The sequence below is a fragment of the Triticum aestivum genome, chromosome 2B (genome assembly GCF_018294505.1).
Source record: "Triticum aestivum cultivar Chinese Spring chromosome 2B, IWGSC CS RefSeq v2.1, whole genome shotgun sequence".
Classification (NCBI taxonomy): domain Eukaryota; kingdom Viridiplantae; phylum Streptophyta; class Magnoliopsida; order Poales; family Poaceae; genus Triticum; species Triticum aestivum.
The window spans coordinates 655209485-655231811 of NC_057798.1; the positions used below are offsets into that span (position 1 = coordinate 655209485).

The following is a 22327-nucleotide window of genomic DNA, read 5'->3' on the forward strand; positions in this document are numbered from 1 at the left end:
GTAAAGGTAGCGGTGAGAGGCCATGTAGGAGTACATGGTGGGTTGTCTCACTGGAACCGTCCTTAAGCACTGAGTTCTATGTATGTTGTCCAATGACTCGATACTACCACACATTGGAATGCTTAAGTGCCCCTCTCGACTTATTAACCGACTTGATCTCTGTCCAGGAGTCGCAACTAGTTTCTGGTGTTTGTAGGTAGTGCTATTTTTCTACCAAGTGGCACCCGGCAGGGTGGGCTTGGGACAGACTAGGCACACGTGGCCTGGTGTACCGAGTGGCACCCGGATGGTGGGCTCGGGAACCCTGCTCACATCGTTTGGGGCCGTGAGCGACACCCCGGCCGGATCTCCTTGCGGATGGAACCCGAATAGGCGATAAACCTGGGCTAGAGTCTTGTGTGGTTAGTCAGGTCGTGGCCGACACCCTCGCCAGGCTTCCGCTTGAAGGTTGCCGAGATACATAACGTGTACATGGCGGTAAGTGGCGAGAGCGTGTGTGAAGAAGTACACCCCTGCAGGGTTAACATGATCTATTCGAATAGCCGGGTCCGCGGTTATGGACTTCTTGGATGCTTACGTGGTACATAGACAACTTGAAGTGGATACTCTAAAATGCTCAAGACAAGTGTGAGTGCTATGGATGGCCTTCTCGTAGGGAGACGGGGATGAATCCATAGTAGTGTATTGTGTGGTGATTAGTGGACTCGTGTGCGCCATATCACCTCAAGAAGTTCTGGTAGTCGTAGAACAGGATAGCCACAGAGTCAAAGCTGGCTTGCTGCAACTAAACCCCACATTACCCTCTTGATACAAATGCATGTATGATAGGATCTGATGTAAGTCTTGCTGAGTACCTTTGTACTCATGTTGCTTTATTTATGTTTTTGCAGCGGAGACTTCGGTCTTACTAGTGTTCTCTTGGACTTCGACAAGTAGCTTGTACCTCAGCTACGATCTTGATCGGACGTTGTAGATAGTCAGGCTTTCAGCCTTTTTCATTTATAGATGTCTGTACTCAGACATGTAATGCTTCCGTTTGTTGCTTGATTGCTCTGAATGTTGGGTCATGTGACCCCTGTTTGTAATAATGCTATGATGGCTCTTCTGAGCCTTTATCTATATGAGTTGTTGAGTTATGCTGTGATGCCATGTTGTACAGCACATACTTGCATGTTATGCGTACGTGTAATGTGTATTGCTATGTGTGGGATCTGACTATCTAGTTGTTTATCCTTAGTAGTCTCTCTTACCGGGAAATGTCTCCTAGTGTTTCCACTGAGCCCTGGTAGCTTGCTACTGCTCCGGAACACTTAGGCTGGCCGGCATGTGTCCTTCTTCGTTCCTGTGTCTGTCCCTTCGGGGAAATGTCACGCGATGGATACCGGAGTCCTGTTAGCCCGCTACAGCCCGGTTCACCGGAGTCCTGTTAGCCCAGTGCTACAGCCTGGATTCACTCGCTGATGACCGACACGTTCGATGCTGGGTCATGGATGCCTGTCCCTGTAAGTTAGTGCCACTTTGGGTTTACGACTAGCCATGTCAGCCCGGGCTCTTTATCATATGGATGCTAGCGACACCATCATATACGTGTGCCAAAAGGCGCAAACGGTCCCGGGCAAAGGTAAGGCGACACCTGTGGGGATACCGTGCGTGAGGCCGCAAAGTAATATGAGGTGTTACATGCTAGATCGATGTGGCATTGAGTCGGGGTCCTGACAGCCGGCGTCGGAGACACCAATGCCGCCTCCGCCGGAGACACCAATGGCCCCGCCATCGCATTCTGCGAGTTGGTGGCCGTGAAGCTAGGAATCGGGGGCGGCCCCTGTTGGCCGCCCGCAATCCACGCAATCAACCCCTGGATCAAGGTAGGCACAATGGCGGTGATCGTCGCTCCGAGTTGTTATTGCACTTGCTCTTGGACAATCTTCGGAATCCGCGCCACCTGTGCCTTGAGTTCTTGAACCTCGCGCGCCTGGCTTTCCGAGCTGGTCTTTTTCTCCTTCCGCACACCAGCGGTATAGTATGACCCCCATTTTGTGGACAAGCCTTTGCCGGCCACACGACCAGCTGACGTCGGCTTACTGAGCTTATCCTTGTTCTTCATTACATTCAACACCCTATTTAGAGTGGTGTCCCAAGGGTTGCTCTTAGTCGACCCCGCGCTACTGCTTTCAGTCGCCTGCGGAAGGAATGTGAACCATTTAGAAATTTGGCTTCATTAATTAGAATGCAACCATATGGAGATAATTACGCGGGGGTGTATTCCTTACCAGAACAAGCTCAAGCGCCCTGGTCTTCGGATCCGTGGTAAGCTCCTTTGTTATCGGGTCCTCCTTGTACCGGGCCCTGACATAGTTCCTGGTCTGTTTGTTACCGCTGTATTTCTCGAAGCAGGGCGGTAGGCCTTGCTCGGCATGCTCCGCGTCCTCCTTGTCCCATATAGGCTCCGCCACTCTGTAACCGCCGGGACCGAGTTTGTGTTCCCCTAAGTTCAGCTCCCGCATTTCTTTCCCCCGCTGACTTGATTGGGAGTTTGCGGTGCTCGAGCAATTGATCTTGAAGTCGTTGTAGTCATCTTCAGTGATCAAAGGATTTTTCTCCTTGATCTTCTCATAACTCTCACCTTTCTCGATCATTCTCTTCACATTGCTTTTCCAAGTAGACAGGGCCTTGCTCATCTTCGTGAGGGCAGCATTGTTCACTTTATTCCCTTTGAGGCTTGTGTTTTCAAAATCAGCGGGGAACTTGTATCGTTCGTGCAGCTTCGTGAAGAGGAGGTTGCGCAAATTCCCTTAGTCAGGATGCCTCAGGTTCTCGGTGTTGATCGAGACGGTGCTCCGGAGAATGCACCCGAGCTGAAGCGAGTACCCCTTGACTATTCGTTCGGGCGCCGTTGGATTCCCGTCGGAGTCCACTTCAGTAACTTCCTCCTTGAGGGTGCGGAGCACGGTCGGGCGCCGGTCCTTCCATTGCCTCTTCGGTTGGCTGCCATCTGTGCATGCGCCGCCATCATCAGTGGTGGCATCCTCGGCGGCACCATCAGTGGTGCCATCAGTGGGGTCATCCTCGGCGGTACCATCAGTGGTCTCATGATCGATGGGGAAGGCGGCGTCCTCATACAAGTGAGGTTGTTCCTCCATCTCCTGGGACAGCTCCCAGAATGCCTTGCCGCCCGAACCCCCGGCCTCATCGTTGTTGGCCATGTTCCTCTCTAAATAGGAACAAAGTTTGGTCAAAAAGTTGGTTATTGTCAAGGAACAAGATCATGGTCTCATCATTTAGGGTTTGTCGACACCGAGGCATCCTAAAAGCTAAGCTTTTATCATTGAGGGTTTTTTGACGTCGAGGCACCCTAAAAGCCTAAGCTTTCATCATTAGTCACAAGTACCCCGGCCCATGCATTAGTCACAAGTACCCCATATGTCCTATTTTTTAGCAAAGTCATGCTAAAATTCACGGAAAATTTCAGCATGACCTTTGCTGAAAATAGGACATATGGAGTACCCGAATTTGCTGGAACAGAAGTTAATCGACATTCCAGCAAACTCAAGGGCCTCTCGGGTGGACAAGGAAAAAAAGGCCTTCATCACAACATGGAAAATACATTGGCATGTGAAGAGGTGAAACAATATATGCATCTCCAAGCAGTATCATTCAACATTTTGGACAAACCACTACAAGCAATACTGGATCAAAATGTTTTTTATACATAACTGCTAAAACCCTAGGAGTTAACCGAGCCACCAATAGAATGTGGACTTAAAAAGAGAGAGTCACGGACAGTGACATGATACATTTTCATAAAATTAGCTACTTTTACTTATGGTGCACAAAGGAACAAGTACTGCAGTGCACTTAGAAAAAAATGAGCACCGCAAAACAAGAAGACTCATTTCAGGTAAACGGAAGCTGTCGGCTCCATCAAGTGGAGGCAAAAACAAGTGTAAATGCAAATGAATGCAAACCACGTTAAGACTTAACTGCTAAGGCCTAGTTTGGCAACACGGTTTTTCCAAAACCATGGTAATTGAAAACCTCAATATTCCAATGTGTGGGCAATGAATACTTTGGTTTCTAAAAACTGCAGTTTTTCTCAGTTTTAGCAAAACTATAGAGATGTTTGGCAAGTGCAGTTTTTCTTAGTTTCTTGGTTTTGACCACTCGTTGCATGGATAATCCTAGATACAGCTAGCTGAACCAAATTGAGCTATAACAAAGGAGTTATACAATGACGTGATCAGCTTGTGCTAATTAACGGCTGGTGCATGCGGCATGCCTATAGCCTTGTCATGCACGCGAACATCCTCTAGCTGCTAGGATATGTTGTTGAGTAATCTTGTATCTCTGGCCACATGGAATCGATTGGCTAGCTAACTTAGACTGCTGTGTATAACTTTGCTCAGTAACTTGGACTAGTTGAGTACTGTTGAAAAATGACAGGTTAAACTAACCTCAAAGTCTGCTGACAAAATCAATACCAACTGATTGATCGCGGCTGGCCAGTTTATAATCAACGGGAACTATAAGATTTAAAAGAAAACCAATTAAATAGGTAGTCGGTAAGTCGATCGGCATAAGCAACGGTTCACACGTCACCTATAGAGGACAGTAAAAGTACACTAATAAAACTCAGGAAAGAAGAAGTAAAAGTACCCTCAAAACAAGTATTAACAGACTAGTATATATATATGTTATGTTGGCATAGATACCGTCTGAATGCACCAACAAACCTCCCTTTTACTCCCTCCGTGTATCAAAATATAAGACGCTTATGATAGTGTCTTATATTTTGATGCAGACCAGACGGAGTATTATCCATGGCCTACTTAATTTAGCTCACTGCTGCCATGTGCCAATTACGTAACTTTCTGGTTTTAATCATGTTGGTGTTCCTTCAATCACCCCCCCATTCTGACATGCTTTCAACTTCACCATATACTAACTGCACTATTGCTGTTGGCCTGTTGTTGCTCTATCTTATCTATGCAATTTTAACCTTTGTTTGTATTCCCCATCCACATCGTTATCTGACTTGTGTGGCATTTGCACTGGACACACGCATCACTGTGAATTTGTAGTTTTCACTTTAAAGTTTTGGACCTTGGCCTTGATTCCTAGATAGGTGGTCACCGTCGATCCTAGCTCTTTCACCCTTTCTGTCATTTATTTATTTATTTCTACTTCATATCAAAGACTTGCTTCATTTTCAACTGTGTATATGTTGTAATCACATCTCTAGGCTACAGATACACCATCTGTATCATTTCATTTCACCTATCCATGAGTGGGGAACAAGTGTATGTTCAGGTTATAAACACCCTTTATCCAAAAAGATTGTTCCAAAACTGCCTACTGAATTAGCTCACACACTGCTGCCAATTAATCAACTCTCTGATTTTAATCATGTTTGTGTTCCTTCCATGACCCCAATCCTCGTTTCAACCCCACCAAACTAACTGCACTATTGCTATCTATTGCTGCTAATTCAGAACAAATTCAGTGACAGAGGAGGAGCATTCAGACGGTACCTTGGGTGGGCAGAGAACGAGCTCCGGGGAGGTGGTCGGGGAGGAGCTCCAGGAGGGAGAGGTCGATGGCGGCGTCACGGAGGTCGGAGAGGTCGCTGAAGGCGCTGGCGGCGACGGCGCCGGTGAGCCCCAGCAGCGAGAGCGCGGCCGCACGATGGGCCCACGCTGCGGCGCCCTCGTCCGACGACGGAGGCGGAGGAGGTGGAGGCGGAGCGGCCTTGGGCTTGGGCTGGGCGGAGAGGCCCCGGAGGAGGAGCGGGGCGGGCGTCGAGGCGTCGAGGCGGCGTCGGGGCGGCGTCGAGGCGGCGGGGCAGCGGCGTCGGGAGAGGAGAGGGGAAGGGGATCGAGGGCGAGGGCGAGGGAGAGAGAGGGGATAGGTTTGGGCCGGGGAGGAAGTATGGATGGCGGCACAATACTAATGGCGCACCACACCTCGGTGCGCCATAAGTACATCCATACTAATGGCGCACCTCGCCCTGGTGCGCCATTAGTATTTTTTTTTGATTTCTGCTCGAGCAAACAGATTATCTTTCACCTAACCTGATCCACATCAAGCTCCCTCTACTAGCTCGACTGGTCAGCAGCCAGTTCTCACACCAGGAGGTCCTGGGTTCGATTCCCAGGCTCCAAATTTTTTTATGCATTTAAAATGCTTTTTGATACTTATTTGTGTTTAAATATGTTCAAACTTGTTTAAATCATAACAGTAATATTTTTTTTATAAGACAGTAATAATTTTTTTAAAAATATCATCAAATAGTAATGCCGGTGGAGCGGGGGAGGGTGCGGGGGGTGCGGGGGGTCGGCGGCGGCGGTTGAGTAGGGGAGGGGTGCGGGGGGTCGGCGGCGGCGGTTGAGTAGGGGAATCGAGGGTGCGGGGGGTCGGCGGCGGCGGCCGGTGGACCGGGGGGTGCTCGGCGGCGAGGGGGACCGGATCTGGAGAGGTGGGATAGCGATCGAGATGGAGGGGGATCGAGATCGAGTGTCCATGGCTATACTTTCCTCTGGACGTGACATGTTGCGAACGTATCCTTTGATGACACCATTCATCCTTTCGAACGGCATCATGCTGAAGGAAATATGCCCTAGAGGCAATAATAAAGTTATTATTTATTTCCTTATAATCATGATAAATGTTTATTATTCATGCTAGAATTGTATTTACCGGAAACATAATACATGTGTGAATACATAGACAAACAAAGTGTCACTAGTATGCCTCTACTTGACTAGCTCGTTAATCAAAGATGGTTATGTTTCCTAACCATGAACAATGCGTTGTTATTTGATTAACGAGGTCACATCATTAGCAGAATGATCTGATTGACATGACCCATTCCATTAGCTTAGCACCCGATCGTTTAGTATGTTGCTATTGCTTTCTTCATGACTTATACATGTTCCTATGACTATGAGATTATGCAACTCCCGTTTACCGGAGGAACACTTTGGGTACTACCAAACGTCACAACGTAACTGGGTGATTATAAAGGAGTACTACAGGTGTCTCCAATGGTCGATGTTGGGTTGGCGTATTTCGAGATTAGGATTTGTCACTCCGATTGTCGGAGAGGTATCTCTGGGCCCTCTCGGTAATACACATCACATAAGCCTTGCAAGCATTACAACTAATATGTTAGTTGTGAGATGATGTATTACGGAACGAGTAAAGAGACTTGCCGGTAACGAGATTGAACTAGGTATTGGATACCGACGATCGAATCTCGGGCAAGTAACATACCGATGACAAAGGGAACAATGTATGTTGTTATGCGGTCTGACCGATAAAGATCTTCGTAGAATATGTAGGAGCCAATATGGGCATCCAGGTCCCGCTATTGGTTATTGACCAGAGACGTGTCTCGGTCATGTCTACATTGTTCTCGAACCCGTAGGGTCCGCACGCTTAAGGTTACGATGACAGTTAATTATGAGTTTATACATTTTGATGTACCGAAGGTTGTTCGGAGTCCCGGATGTGATCACGGACATGACGAGGAGTCTCGAAATGGTCGAGACATAAAGATTGATATATTGGAAGCCTATATTTGGATATCGGAAGTGTTCCGGGTGAAATCGGGATTTTACCGGAATACCGGGAGGGTTACCGGAACCCCCCGGGAGCTATTTGGGCCATAGTGGGCCTTAGTGGAAAAGAGAAGGGGCTGCCCTAGATGGGCTGCCCCCCCTTCCCCTAGTCCTATTAGGACTAGGAGAGGTGGCCGGCCCCCTCCTCCTCTTTTCCCCTCCGAGGAATCCTAGTTGGACTAGGATTGGAGGGGGAATCCTACTCCCAGAGGGAGTAGGACTCTCCTGCGCCTCCCCCCCTTTGGCCGGCCAGCCTCCCCTCCTCTCCTCCTTTATATACGGAGGCAGGGGCACCTCTAAACACACAAGTTGACACAAGTTGATCCACGTGATCTATTCCTTAGCCGTGTGCGGTGCCCCCTGCCACCATATTCCTCGATAATACTGTAGCGGAGTTTAGGCGAAGCCCTGCTGCTGTAGTTCATCAAGATCGTCACCACGCCGTCGTGCTGACGAAACTCTTCCCCGACACTTTGCTGGATCGGAGTCCGGGGATCGTCATCGAGCTGAACGTGTGCTCGAACTCGGAGGTGCCGTAGCTTCGGTGCTTGATCGGTTGGATCGTGAAGACGTACGACTACTTCCTCTACGTCATGTCATCGCTTCCGCAGTCGGTCTGCGTTGGGTACGTAGACAACACTCTCCCCTCGTTGCTATGCATCACATGATCCTGTGTGTGCGTAGGAATTTTTTTGAAATTACTACGAAACCCAACAGTGGCATCCGAGCCTAGGTTATTTATGTTGATGTTATATGCACGAGTAGAACACAAGTGAGTTGTGGACGATACAAGTCATACTGCCTACCAGCATGTCATACTTTGGTTCGGCGGTATTGTTGGACGAGACGACCCGGACCAACCTTACGCGTACGCTTACGCGAGACCGGTTCCCTCGACGTGCTTTGCACAGAGATGGCTTGCGGGCGACTGTCTCTCCAACTTTAGTTGAACCAAGTATGGCTACGCCCGGTCCTTGCGAAGGTTAAAACGGAGTCTATTTGACAAACTATCGTTGTGGTTTTGATGCGTAGGTGAGATTGGTTCTTACTTAAGCCCGTAGCAGCCACGTAAAACATGCAACAACAAAGTAGAGGACGTCTAACTTGTTTTTGCAGGGCATGTTGTGATGTGATATGGTCAAAGCATGATGCTGAATTTTATTGTATGAGATGATCATGTTTTGTAACCGAGTTATCGGCAACTGGCAGGAGCCATATGGTTGTCGATTTATTGTATGCAATGCAATCGCGATGTAATGCTTTACTTTATTACTAAACGGTAGTGATAGTCGTGGAAGCATAAGATTGGCGAGACGACAACGATGCTACGATGGAGATCAAGGTGTCGTGCCGGTGACGATGGTGATCATGACGGTGCTTCGGAGATGGAGATCACAAGCACAAGATGATGATGACCATATCATATCACTTATATTGATTGCATGTGATGTTTATCTTTTTATGCATCTTATCTTGCTTTGATTGACGGTAGCATTATAAGATGATCTCTCACTAAATTATCAAGAAGTGTTCTCCCTGAGTATGCACCGTTGCCAAAGTTCGTCGTGCCTAGACACCACGTGATGATCGGGTGTGATAAGCTCTACGTCCATCTACAACGGGTGCAAGCCAGTTTTGCACACGCAGAATACTCAGGTTAAACTTGAAGAGCCTAGCATATGCAGATATGGCCTCGGAACACGGAGACCGAAAGGTCGAGCGTGAATCATATAGTAGATATGATCAACATAACGATGTTCACCATTGAAAACTACTCCATCTCACGTGATGATCGGTCATGGTTTAGTTGATTTGGATCACATAATCACTTAGAAGATTAGAGGGATGTCTATCTAAGTGGGAGTTCTTAAATAATATGATTAATTGAACTTAAATTTATCATGAACTTAGTACCTGATAGTATCTTGCTTGTTTATGTTGATTGTAGATAGATGGCTCGTGCTGTTGTTCCGTTGAATTTTAATGCGTTCCTTGAGAAAGCAAAGTTGAAAGATGATGGTAGCAATTACACGGACTGGGTCCGTAACTTGAGGATTATCCTCATTGCTGCACAGAAAAATTACGTCCTGGAAGCACCACTGGGTGCCAGGCCTGCTGCTGGAGCAACACCAGATGTTATGAACGTCTGGCAGAGCAAAGCTGATGACTACTCGATAGTTCAGTGTGCCATGCTTTACGGCTTAGAATCGGGACTTCAACGACGTTTTGAACGTCATGGAGCATATGAGATGTTCCAGGAGTTGAAGTTAATATTTCAAGCAAATGCCCGAATTGAGAGATATGAAGTCTCCAATAAGTTCTATAGCTGCAAGATGGAGGAGAACAGTTCTGTCAGTGAGCATATACTCAAAATGTCTGGGTATAATAATCACTTGATTCAATTGGGAGTTAATCTTCCGGATGATTGCATTATTGACAGAATTCTCCAATCACTACCACCAAGCTACAAGAGCTTCGTGATGAACTATAATATGCAAGGGATGAACAAGACTATTCCCGAGCTCTTCGCAATGCTGAAAGCTGCGGAGGTAGAAATCAAGAAGGAGCATCAAGTGTTGATGGTTAACAAGACCACTAGTTTCAAGAAAAAGGGCAAAGGGAAGAAAAAGGGGAACTTCAAGAAGAACGGCAAGCAAGTTGCTGCTCAAGAGAAGAAACCCAAGTCTGGACCTAAGCCTGAAACAGAGTGCTTCTACTGCAAGCAGACTGGTCACTGGAAGCGGAACTGCCCCAAGTATTTGGCGGATAAGAAGGATGGCAAGGTGAACAAAGGTATATGTGATATACATGTTATTGATGTGTACCTTACTAGAGCTCGCAGTAGCACCTGGGTATTTGATACTGGTTCTGTTGCTAATATTTGCAACTCGAAACAGGGACTACAGAATAAGCGGGCACTGGCAAAGGACGAGGTGACGATGCGCGTGGGAAACGGTTCCAAAGTCGATGTGATCGCAGTCGGCACGCTACCTCTACATCTACCTTCGGGATTAATATTAGACCTAAGTAATTGTTATTTGGTGCCAGCGTTGAGCATGAACATTATATCTGGATCTTGTTTAATGCGAGACGGTTATTCATTTAAATCAGAGAATAATGGTTGTTCTATTTATATGAGTAATATCTTTTATGGTCATGCACCCTTGAAGAGTGGTCTATTCTTATTAAATCTCGATAGTAGTAATACACATATTCATAATGTTGAAGCCAAAAGATGCAGAGTTGATAACAAAAGTGCAACTTATTTGTGGCACTGTCGTTTAGGTCATATCGGTATAAAGCGCATGAAGAAACTCCATGCTGATGGACTTTTGGAACCACTTGATTATGAATCACTTGGTACTTGCGAACCGTGCCTCATGGGCAAGATGACTAAAACACCGTTCTCCGGTACTATGGAGAGAACAACAGATTTGTTGGGAATCATACATACAGATGTATGTGGCCCGATGAATATTGAGGCTCGTGGCGGATATCGTTATTTTCTCACCTTCACAGATGATTTAAGCAGATATGGGTATATCTAGTTAATGAAACATAAGTCTGAAACATTTGAAAAGTTCAAAGAATTTCAGAGTGAAGTTGAAAATCATCGTAACAAGAAAATAAAGTTTCTACGATCTGATCATGGAGGAGAATATTTGAGTTACGAGTTTGGTGTACATTTGAAAAACTGTGGAATAGTTTCGCAACTCACGCCACCCGGAACACCACAACGTAATGGTGTGTCCGAACGTCGTAATCGTACTTTACTAGATATGGTGCGATCTATGATGTCTCTTACTGATTTACCGCTATCATTTTGGGGATATGCTTTAGAGACGGCCGCATTCACGTTAAATAGGGCACCATCAAAATCCGTTGAGACGACGCCTTATGAACTGTGGTTTGGCAAGAAACCAAAGTTGTCGTTTCTTAAAGTTTGGGGCTGCAATGCTTATGTGAAAAAGCTTCAACCTGATAAGCTCGAACCCAAATCGGAGAAATGTGTCTTCATAGGATACCCAAAGGAAACTGTTGGGTACACCTTCTATCACAGATCCGAAGGCAAGACATTCGTTGCTAAGAATGGATCATTTCTAGAGAAGGATTTTCTCTCGAAAGAAGTGAGTGGGAGGAAAGTAGAACTTGACGAGGTAACTGTACCTGCTCCCTTACTGGAAAGTAGTTCATCACAGAAAACTGTTTCAGTGACACCTACACCAGTTAGTGAGGAAACCAATGATAATGATCATGAAACTTCAGATCAAGATACTACTGAACCTCGTAGATCAACCAGAGTAAGATCCGCACCAGAGTGGTACGATAATCCTGTTCTGGAGGTCATGCTACTAGATCATGATGAACCTACGAACTATGAAGAAGCGATGGTGAGCCCAGATTCCGCAAAGTGGCTTGAAGCCATGAAATCTGAGATGGGATCCATGTATGAGAACAAAGTGTGGACTTTGGTTGACTTGCCCAATGATCGGCAAGCAATTGAGAATAAATGGATCTTCAAGAAGAAGACTGACGCTGATGGTAATGTTACTATCTACAAAGCTCGACTTGTCGCAAAAGGTTTTCGGCAAGTTCAAGGGATTGACTACGATGAGACCTTCTCACCCGTAGCAATGCTTAAGTCTGTCCGAATCATGTTAGCAATTGCCGCATTTTATGATTATGAAATTTGGCAGATGGATGTCAAAACTGCATTCCTGAATGGATTTCTGGAAGAAGAGTTGTATATGATGCACCCAGAAGGTTTTGTCGATCCAAAGGAAGCTAACAAAGTGTGCAAGCTCCAGCGATCCATTTATGGACTGGTGCAAGCCTCTCGGAGTTGGAATAAACGTTTTGATAGTGTGATCAAAGCATTTGGTTTTATACAGACTTTCGGAGAAGCCTGTATTTACAAGAAAGTGAGTGGGAGCTCTGTAGCATTTCTGATATTATATGTGGATGACATATTACTGATTGGAAATGATATAGAATTTCTGGATAGCATAAAGGGATACTTGAATAAAAGTTTTTCAATGAAAGACCTCGGTGAAGCTGCTTACATATTAGGCATTAAGATCTATAGAGATAGATCAAGACGCTTAATTGGACTTTCACAAAGCACATACCTTGACAAGATTTTGAAGATATTCAAAATAGATCAAGCAAAGAAAGGATTCTTGCCTGTATTACAAGGTATGAAATTGAGTAAGACTCAATGCCCGACCACTGCAGAAGATAGAGAGAATATGAAAGATGTTCCCTATGCATCAGCCATAGGCTCTATCATGTATGCAATGCTGTGTACCAGACCTGATGTGTGCCTTGCTATAAGTTTAGCAGGGAGGTACCAAAGTAATCCAGGAGTGGATCACTGGACAACGGTCAAGAACATCCTGAAATACCTGAAAAGGACTAAGGATATGTTTCTCGTATATGGAGGTGACAAAGAGCTCACCGTAAAAGGTTACGTTGATGCAAGCTTTGACACTGATCCGGACGATTCTAAATCGCAAACCGGATACGTGTTTACATTAAACGGTGGAGCTGTCAGTTGGTGCAGTTCTAAACAAAGCGTTGTAGCGGGATCTACATGTGAAGCGGAATACATAGCTGCTTCGGAAGCAGCAAATGAAGGAGTCTGGATGAAGGAGTTCAGCGATCTAGGTGTCATACCTAGTGCATCGGGTCCAATGAAAATCTTTTGTGACAATACTGGTGCAATTGCCTTGGCAAAGGAATCCAGATTTCACAAAAGGACCAAACACATCAAGAGACGCTTCAACTCCATCCGGGATCTAGTCCAGGTGGGAGACATAGAGATTTGCAAGATACATACGGATCTGAATGTTGCAGACCCATTGACTAAGCCTCTTCCACGAGCAAAACATGATCAGCACCAAGGCTCCATGGGTGTTAGAATCATTACAGTGTAATCTAGATTATTGACTCTAGTGCAAGTGGGAGACTGAAGGAAATATGCCCTAGAGGCAATAATAAAGTTATTATTTATTTCCTTATAATCATGATAAATGTTTATTATTCATGCTAGAATTGTATTTACCGGAAACATAATACATGTGTGAATACATAGACAAACAAAGTGTCACTAGTATGCCTCTACTTGACTAGCTCGTTAATCAAAGATGGTTATGTTTCCTAACCATGAACAATGAGTTGTTATTTGATTAACGAGGTCACATCATTAGCAGAATGATCTGATTGACATGACCCATTCCATTAGCTTAGCACCCGATCGTTTAGTATGTTGCTATTGCTTTCTTCATGACTTATACATGTTCCTATGACTATGAGATTATGCAACTCCCGTTTACCGGAGGAACACTTTGGGTACTACCAAACGTCACAACGTAACTGGGTGATTATAAAGGAGTACTACAGGTGTCTCCAATGGTCGATGTTGGGTTGGCGTATTTCGAGATTAGGATTTGTCACTCCGATTGTCGGAGAGGTATCTCTGGGCCCTCTCGGTAATACACATCACATAAGCCTTGCAAGCATTACAACTAATATGTTAGTTGTGAGATGATGTATTACGGAACGAGTAAAGAGACTTGCCGGTAACGAGATTGAACTAGGTATTGGATACCGACGATCGAATCTCGGGCAAGTAACATACCGATGACAAAGGGAACAACGTATGTTGTTATGCGGTCTGACCGATAAAGATCTTCGTAGAATATGTAGGAGCCAATATGGGCATCCAGGTCCCGCTATTGGTTATTGACCAGAGACGTGTCTCGGTCATGTCTACATTGTTCTCGAACCCATAGGGTCCGCACGCTTAAGGTTACGATGACAGTTAATTATGAGTTTATACATTTTGATGTACCGAAGGTTGTTCGGAGTCCCGGATGTGATCACGGACATGACGAGGAGTCTCGAAATGGTCGAGACATAAAGATTGATATATTGGAAGCCTATATTTGGATATCGAAAGTGTTTCGGGTGAAATCGGGATTTTACCGGAATACCGGGAGGGTTACCGGAACCCCCCGGGAGCTATTTGGGCCATAGTGGGCCTTAGTGGAAAAGAGAAGGGGCTGCCCTAGATGGGCTGCGCCCCCCCCCCTTTCCCCTAGTCCTATTAGGACTAGGAGAGGTGGCCGGCCCCCTCCTCCTCTTTTCCCCTCCGAGGAATCCTAGTTGGACTAGGATTGGAGGGGGAATCCTACTCCCAGAGGGAGTAGGACTCTCCTGCGCCTCCCCCCTTTGGCCGGCCAGCCTCCCCTCCTCTCCTCCTTTATATACGGAGGCAGGGGCACCTCTAAACACACAAGTTGACACAAGTTGATCCACGTGATCTATTCCTTAGCCGTGTGCGGTGCCCCCTGCCACCATATTCCTCGATAATACTGTAGCGGAGTTTAGGCGAAGCCCTGCTGCTGTAGTTCATCAAGATCGTCACCACGCCGTCGTGCTGACGAAACTCTTCCCCGACACTTTGCTGGATCGGAGTCCGGGGATCATCATCGAGCTGAACGTGTGCTCGAACTCGGAGGTGCCGTAGCTTCGGTGCTTGATCGGTTGGATCGTGAAGACGTACGACTACTTCCTCTACGTCATGTCATCGCTTCCGCAGTCGGTCTGCGTTGGGTACGTAGACAACACTCTCCCCTCGTTGCTATGCATCACATGATCCTGTGTGTGCGTAGGAATTTTTTTGAAATTACTACGAAACCCAACACATGCTGTGCAGGAACGTCGGCCCAAGTTGGATGATATCCTCCACTATATGGACCAGCAGATGCACCATAACGTCGAAGAATGCGGGCGGGAAGTACATCTCAAGCTCGCATAGTATCACCACGATCTCTTCCTGTAGCCTTCTGAGTTGCCTCACGCCAATCGACTTCCGAGAGATGACGTCAAAAAAGTTGCATAGGCCAAATAGCGTTTCACGGACGTGCGCGTCCATGATCCCATGGATTGCAACTGGAAGTATCTGCGTCATCAGCACGTGACAGTCGTGAGACTTCATCCCATTGAACTTCTGCTTCACTGGGTCTAGGTATCTGCTTATCTTTCCCGCGTAACCGTAAGGAAGTTTTACTCCTAGGAGGCAGGTGAAAAACTGCTCGATCTCCTCCTAACTTAGAGTGAAGCACGCGGGAGGGTAGTCATTTCCGGTCTTCTTGGCCTTTTCGCCTTTGCGACGACTTACTGTGTCCTGCTTCGCCTCATCATCATCATCATCATCATCATCATCATCATCATCATCATCATTAGCATGAAGCTCCTGCCTGATGCCCATTGATTTCAAGTCTGCCCTTGCTTTCGGCCCATCTTTGGTCCTCTCTGGCATGTTGAGCAGGGTACCAAGCAGACTCTCGCACACGTTCTTCGTGATATGCATGACATCAAGGCTGTGAGGCACACGGTGGATCTTCCAGTACGGCAAGTCCCAGAAAACAGACCTCGTTTTCCATACCTTCAGCAGCGGCTCTGGCGCCTTTCGCTTCTTTCCCGGCTCTGGCGCCTTTTGCTTCTTTCCCGGCAGTGGGCAGTCTTTCCAATTTTTCAACAGCTTGTCTATTTCCTCGCCGCTCCTCGTACACGGGCGTTTTCGGGGTTCGGTTTCACCATCGAACAGATCCTTGCGTTTCCTCCACGGGTCATCGTCGCGAAGCCACCTTCGATGTCCCATGAACACGGTTTTCGAAGACCCGGGATCTCTATCTAGCTGGCAATACGTTGTGTCATCCATGCACCTTACGCATCCAGAAAATCCGTGGACTACCTGCCCCGCGAGATATCCGTAACCGAGATAGTCGTGCACCGTCGTGAGCAGTGCGGCTCTCATAGGGAAATATTCTTTCTCTATGGCGTCCCATGTATTGGCTGGCGTTTTCCACAGCGTGTCAAGCTCCTCTTTCAGCAGCCCCAGATACAGATTGATGCCGTTTCCTGGTTGTTTCGGCCCTTCAATTAGCATACTCATGTGAATGTACTTCCTCTTCATGCACAACCAGGGGGGAAGGTTGTACATCCACACAAACACAGGCCAGATGTTATGTGTGCTTCTCTGGCTGCCAAACGGATTGACTCCATCGGTGCTCGCGCCCAGCATGATGTTCCTTGGATCATTCCCAAATTCTGGGTCTTCGAAGTTCAACGCTTGCCACTGGCTCGCATCCTTAGGGTGACTCAGCATCTTGTCTTTTTATCTATCTCCGGATCATTTGCGTCATCTTCTCGCTTCTTCTCCTCCCTATCCGCGTGCCAACGCAGGAGCTTTGCTACCTTAGGATCCGCGAAATACCGCTGCAGACGAGGAGTGATCGGAAAGTACCACACCACTTTTCGAGGAGCTTTCTTCCTCTTCTTGTATCGAGTGATGCCGCACACCGGACATATGGTAGACTCCGCGTGCTCGTCCCGATAAATGATGCAATTGTTCATGCACACATGGTATTTCACGTGCGGTAAATCCAGAGGACACACGATTTTCTTCGCCTCCTCCAAACTGGTCGGGCACTTGTTCCCTTGGGAAGACGTTCTTGCCAGAATGACATGTTCTCGTCGAAGCATGCGTCGATCATTTTGTGTTTTACCTTCATCTCCAGAGCCATGAGCGTTACTTTCAGGCGGGTATCCTCGGGCCTGCATCCTTCATACAATGGAGTAACCGCGTCTAACTCAAGTTGATCCATCTTGGCTTTCTCTCGGACGGCAGCTCTTGCGTTATCCGTCTGCTTGAGAAGCAGCTCTTGAATATGAGGGTCCTGCACCCAGCCCATCGATGGTCCAGCATCGTCTGCTCTGCCGGCATCATCATCTTCATGATCATGCCCGTCGTCTGCTCTGGCATCTTCCTCATCATCATGTCCTGCATCTTCTACATGATGACTGTGTACAACATCACCGTCGTGATCATCTCCTGGGGATTCTACGTCTTCTCGCCCGCCCGAGCCGCGGTGGTTGTCTTGCTGCCCTTCCTCATTTCTTGCCGGCCCCCATGGACGACTTCGTAGTCATCTTCATCACCTTGCCACCGATAGCCATCCATGAAACCACGCAAGAGCAGGTGGTCCCGCACCTGCCCGGAATCCGGGTCCGCAATAAGGCTCTTTAGCTTGCATCTTCGACACGGACATCTTATCTCCATCTCGTTCTTTTGAAGCATCTCGACCTTCGCGGATCTCAAAAACCTATTCACGATGCCTTTGGTCATCGTGCGGACCATGGCCGCCTGCGGGGTAGAGCAAAACGATATTTTAGAACCAAGAAAAAATTTGGCATGACTTTCCCTAAAAATAGGACCAAAAAGAATGCTTAATGCCAAAATTCTCGCCGAAACGGAAATGAATCAACATTCCGGGAAAGTATTGGCAACTATCGCATTTCAAATACCGGTACACCTCCAAACACAAACACATATGCAACACCACAAACATATGCAACACCACGAACATACATAGATCTAGCTATGCCATAAAAAGTGCATGTGCACATTGTTGTAGGGAGAACAGCATAAATATAGCTTCTCCCCTTACTTACCTATCAAAACAAGGTAATTTAACCACTTAATTTGAATGAATCTATGGTGAAAATGAGGTGAAAAAGAGGAGGCACCCGAGACAAGGAGGAGGTGGAAAGAATGAAGTGGGGAGAAAGTGAGTGTGGGTAGGAGAGGCTGTCCAAAATATCTTGTTGCTGCCCACTTACTAATGGCGCACCAACACTAAATGTGCCATTAGTAATCCAGGTTACTAATGGCACACCTTCTGGCGGTGCGCCATTAGTAGTTTTGTAAAAAAAAAAACATACTAATGACGCACTGTTCCACAGTGCGCCATTACTAGTTTAAACTAGTAATGGCGCACGGTTGAACAGTGCGCCATTAGTAATATTGCAAAAAAGGGAATAAAAAATATAATAAAAAAAACAACATTAGTGGCGCACTTTCCGACGGGTGCGCCATTACTAGTTACAACTAGTAATGGCGCACTGAGTCTGGATGCGCCATTAGTATGTTTGGACAGGCGCACTAGTTCAATTTTTTTTTGATACTAATGGCGCACCTTGGGCCAGGTGCGCCATTAGTAGTTTCAACTCTAATGGCGTATCAGAAGGTGGTGCGCCATTAGTATATACTAATGGCGCACCCCTTATCTGGTGCGCCATTAGTGTCAATCTCATCTATAGCCCTTTTTCTAGTAGTGAAAGTCTGCAGTTACACATGGTTTATAAATAACTAGATTCACATGTAGAAGAACCAATGCTTGAACTACAATAGAGATGTGTGGTAGTGTGAGGCAATCACATACAGTATGGAAGTCTAAGAGGAGAGCAAAAGTGGCCATCACGATGTGCCCGACACTAGTAGTTGAATGGGGACAACTTTTAGAAATGGGATGCGTTGGAAATTTTTGGAGATCAACCTCCATGATACGTCCGATGTCAGAAGAACTCTGTGGGATAAGAGTGCTAAATGGTACAGGAATCCGAGAATGAATGTTAAATGACAGGAGCCTACTATGTAAGTGGATCTTTGAAGCTTCTCAATGAGAAAGCCATATGGCAAGGACCTCATTCTGGATAAACATCTCGGCTCTAAAATACCACTACCGAATGTTGTAGCGCGGGGTCAAAATGGCTTACTGGTCATGAGAGCTGGCCCATAATAAGGTTTTCATCAGTGATGACTTGGTGACCGTTTGAAGGGTCGGACGACCCGAAAGCGATGAGATTCAACGCTAACGGGCGGACCTATAGGCATTGTTTAACATCTTGAAATTCTTTCTGGTAGGACCAAGTATCCCATTGATTTCATAGGGGTCTAAGAACTTGAGGTTTGTAGGCCCATAAAAATGAATGCTCCTAAGGGCATCTCCAACGGTGACCTGCAAATTTCCGTCTGCATTCGTCCGCGGACAAGGGGACCAGTCCACAGATGCGAATGCAGGAAGCCGCCATCCAACACTGCTCGCATACATTTCAAACTCTTTTTCAACAAACCACATGAAATTCATGCAAACACGGCTAGATTTCATATAAACATGCCAGATTTCATCTAAACATGACGTATTTCATAAAAGCTGGATGAAAACATTTATATTTTGGACATATTTTTAACTAAATACAATACCGGCCTAAGATAAAACAAGTCTACGACCGTCGCCGGCGGATCTCCATTCCGACGACATGGACACCCTTGACTAGTCTACTACTGATAACCAAAAGTATAGGGGATCATGACAGTCTTCGAGGGTAGTATTTCACCCAAAATTATTGATTCAGCACAAGAGAAGCCAAAGAATGTTTATGAGTCTTAGCAGTTGAGTTTTTAATTCAACCGTGCCCAGGAAATTATATTTCTACAGCAAAGTGTTTAGTAGCACAATAGCGATAGTAATAGGAACGGTAACAAAAGCAATTTGTAGCGATTGTAACAGCAACAACAATGATACCTTAGCAAAGACAATTATGAGAAAAGCCTAGGCATTGGATCAAGATGGATATTTGTGTTGGATAATATTTATCATGTAGCAATCACAACCTAGAGGCATACACAATAGCTTCAATTTATCAGACGCGGAGGGATTGATCCCGAGCACACAGGCTCTTGTAATCTGTCCCGCTGAATGTGTCGCCGTGATTCGTTTTTAGCAGACAGACGTGACCCGTTATGGGCCCCGCAGAAAACGTGGAGTAGAGAAGGAAAAGGATAAATTCCGCTGGACGCTGGACCTGAACTGCGTGGCTTTTCGAGGCCGTCGCGAATGAACTTCAGAGCCGTCGCTCGAGTCGTCAGCGAATTTCTGATCCGTGGATGACTCCCGGTAAGGACGCCATGGTGGTGCAGTAAATGCAAAAATGGGGTAGCTGGGTCTAATTATCTCGTACCTCCATTGGTTGCTGGTCTAGTCTGGTAGTATCGACAGTGGCTCCGCGGCGGCAACTCCATCCCTTAGGGTTCCGGTGTCCCGGCTCGGGGGGCATGGAGTTCTTGATGCAGCCCGTCAACAGGTGCTAATCTTGCCCCTTGTGCTTGCTTGGTCGGCCCTATTTTGATTTGGGTGTCTAGTTCGTCCAAGATCTTAACTTTTTCCACTCCATGGTCGGGCAGTAGAACTCTGATAGAGGAAGTGAATGACAGCGACATACCGATGGAGCCTCTTCGTTATCCTGTTGTGTCGATGCCGGCCGCGGAGTTGCTGACGGCGAGTGCATCGAGTGCAGATGCGCTGATCTGCTCGGCGACGGCTGTAGCAATACGGGAGGTTGCAGACCGTGCACAAGCATATGAGCACTCCATAGAGCAAGTTGATCCGCAGGCTGGGATGGACACGAAGGTATGGTTGCCTGCCACGCCATATGTAGAAATCCGTGGTTTAGTTAAAATTTTGATACTGGATTCAGCAGGCGGGTGCTGGTTGTTCTTGTATGGACTGAATAAGTTGTAATGGTTGCCATCAGTGAACACCTTGGGGACAGTAGTCCAGAGAAGGTAAAAACAGAGTAGGCAGCATGGCGAGGGAGCTGTATTATATGGTTATGTGATGAAGCGAGCCCATGGAATCATTGAAAGTTAGCGTAATATAAGATCTGGGAAAATATGTTTGTAAGCTGTATGGAAATAATAGCATGGATTCTGTTAGGGTAAATTGCTCTTGTTTTAGCTACAGTATGATGAATCTAATTGCAATGCACATTTCTGTCGTTGGAAATTTAGGGTTAGGATTGGATCAGAATGGATTCTTCATCTCTGCATTGACCAGCTCTGCAGAATGCTCTCTTGGCGGGGTGGTTTCCATACAGGTAAATCTGAATTTTCTTGCTGAAAGCTTGTAGAAACACCTCTTAACCTCACAGACACACCACTTGTGCATTTCAGTCAGAAGCAGTTTCAGAGCCTTCGGTGAATGAAGGAGCGGAATCCCAGCTCAGCGAACCTGAAACTTCGGTCGTTTCATCGCTTTCAGAGAATGTAAGCACCTGAATCTTGATTCATTGCATCATGCACGCATCAGTGCATACTGAATAGTAGTAGTACCTCCCGTGATATGAAGGCAGGAGATGCTGCTGGCGGGGGGGGGGGGAGTCTACCAGTGGGCGGAGCTGATTAAGTCGATGAGAACCATGCCGCATTATCGGTCCAACGGGAAGACGCATTAAATAAAGTAGGTGCCGCCGTTGGCGCAGAATCGCCTTCGAGACGGCTCGGACCGTGGCAGAAATTCTGATCCGCGGCGGTGAGTTTCTGTGCCACACCGGGCCCCAGTAACGGCGTTTGCATTATTGCATCTGACTGCTGGGCCATGGACCATTATAACAATTCTGCGGTGGAAAGTCCAGCTGGAAATAGCCAACCACCCCGCCCATCGCGAGAGTTGCATGTGGTCGAGATAACGAGACCACTGCAGCTCGCGATCACATTAGCATTTTCCCAATTTATCAATGTAATGTAGGCATGTTGTAACATCCTGATGTTTGGAGTGTTTAAATTTTTCCAAAAAGTAGGGCTAGAAAATTTCGTTTGATTTTTTTGGTTAACAAAGGCTTAAATTGAGTTTTTAAAATTTCAAAGTTATAATTTGAATTAACGCCATCCTAAATTAAATTTGAGCTTTGTTCTTTTCTTTTAGCTGGACTTTATTTTCTCATCTTAAGCGTATTTTAATATGCGACTTGAATTTTCTTTGGGTTCCTGAAATTCGTTTGATTGCTCGAGCTTCTTTTCCTTC

General features: G+C 46.4%; 1 protein-coding gene across 1 annotated transcript; it reads left to right on the plus strand.

Annotated features, from left to right (window-relative positions):
- Positions 1 to 20362: 20362 nt before the first annotated feature.
- Positions 20363 to 21187, plus strand: LOC123041917 (uncharacterized). The gene is made up of 2 exons (XM_044464471.1): positions 20363 to 20609; positions 20710 to 21187. Exons 1-2 carry the CDS (start codon positions 20581 to 20583, stop codon positions 21044 to 21046), a joined length of 366 nt encoding a protein of 121 aa, XP_044320406.1. The 5' UTR covers positions 20363 to 20580; the 3' UTR covers positions 21047 to 21187.
- Positions 21188 to 22327: the final 1140 nt, after the last annotated feature.

Coding starts and splice junctions, on each gene's coding strand:
- LOC123041917 (XM_044464471.1), top strand. CDS start 20,581: ATGGAGTTCTTGATGCAGCCCGTCAACAG. Junction 20,610..20,709: donor TTGATGCAGCCCGTCAACAG/GTGCTAATCTTG, acceptor ATGGTCGGGCAG/TAGAACTCTGATAGAGGAAG.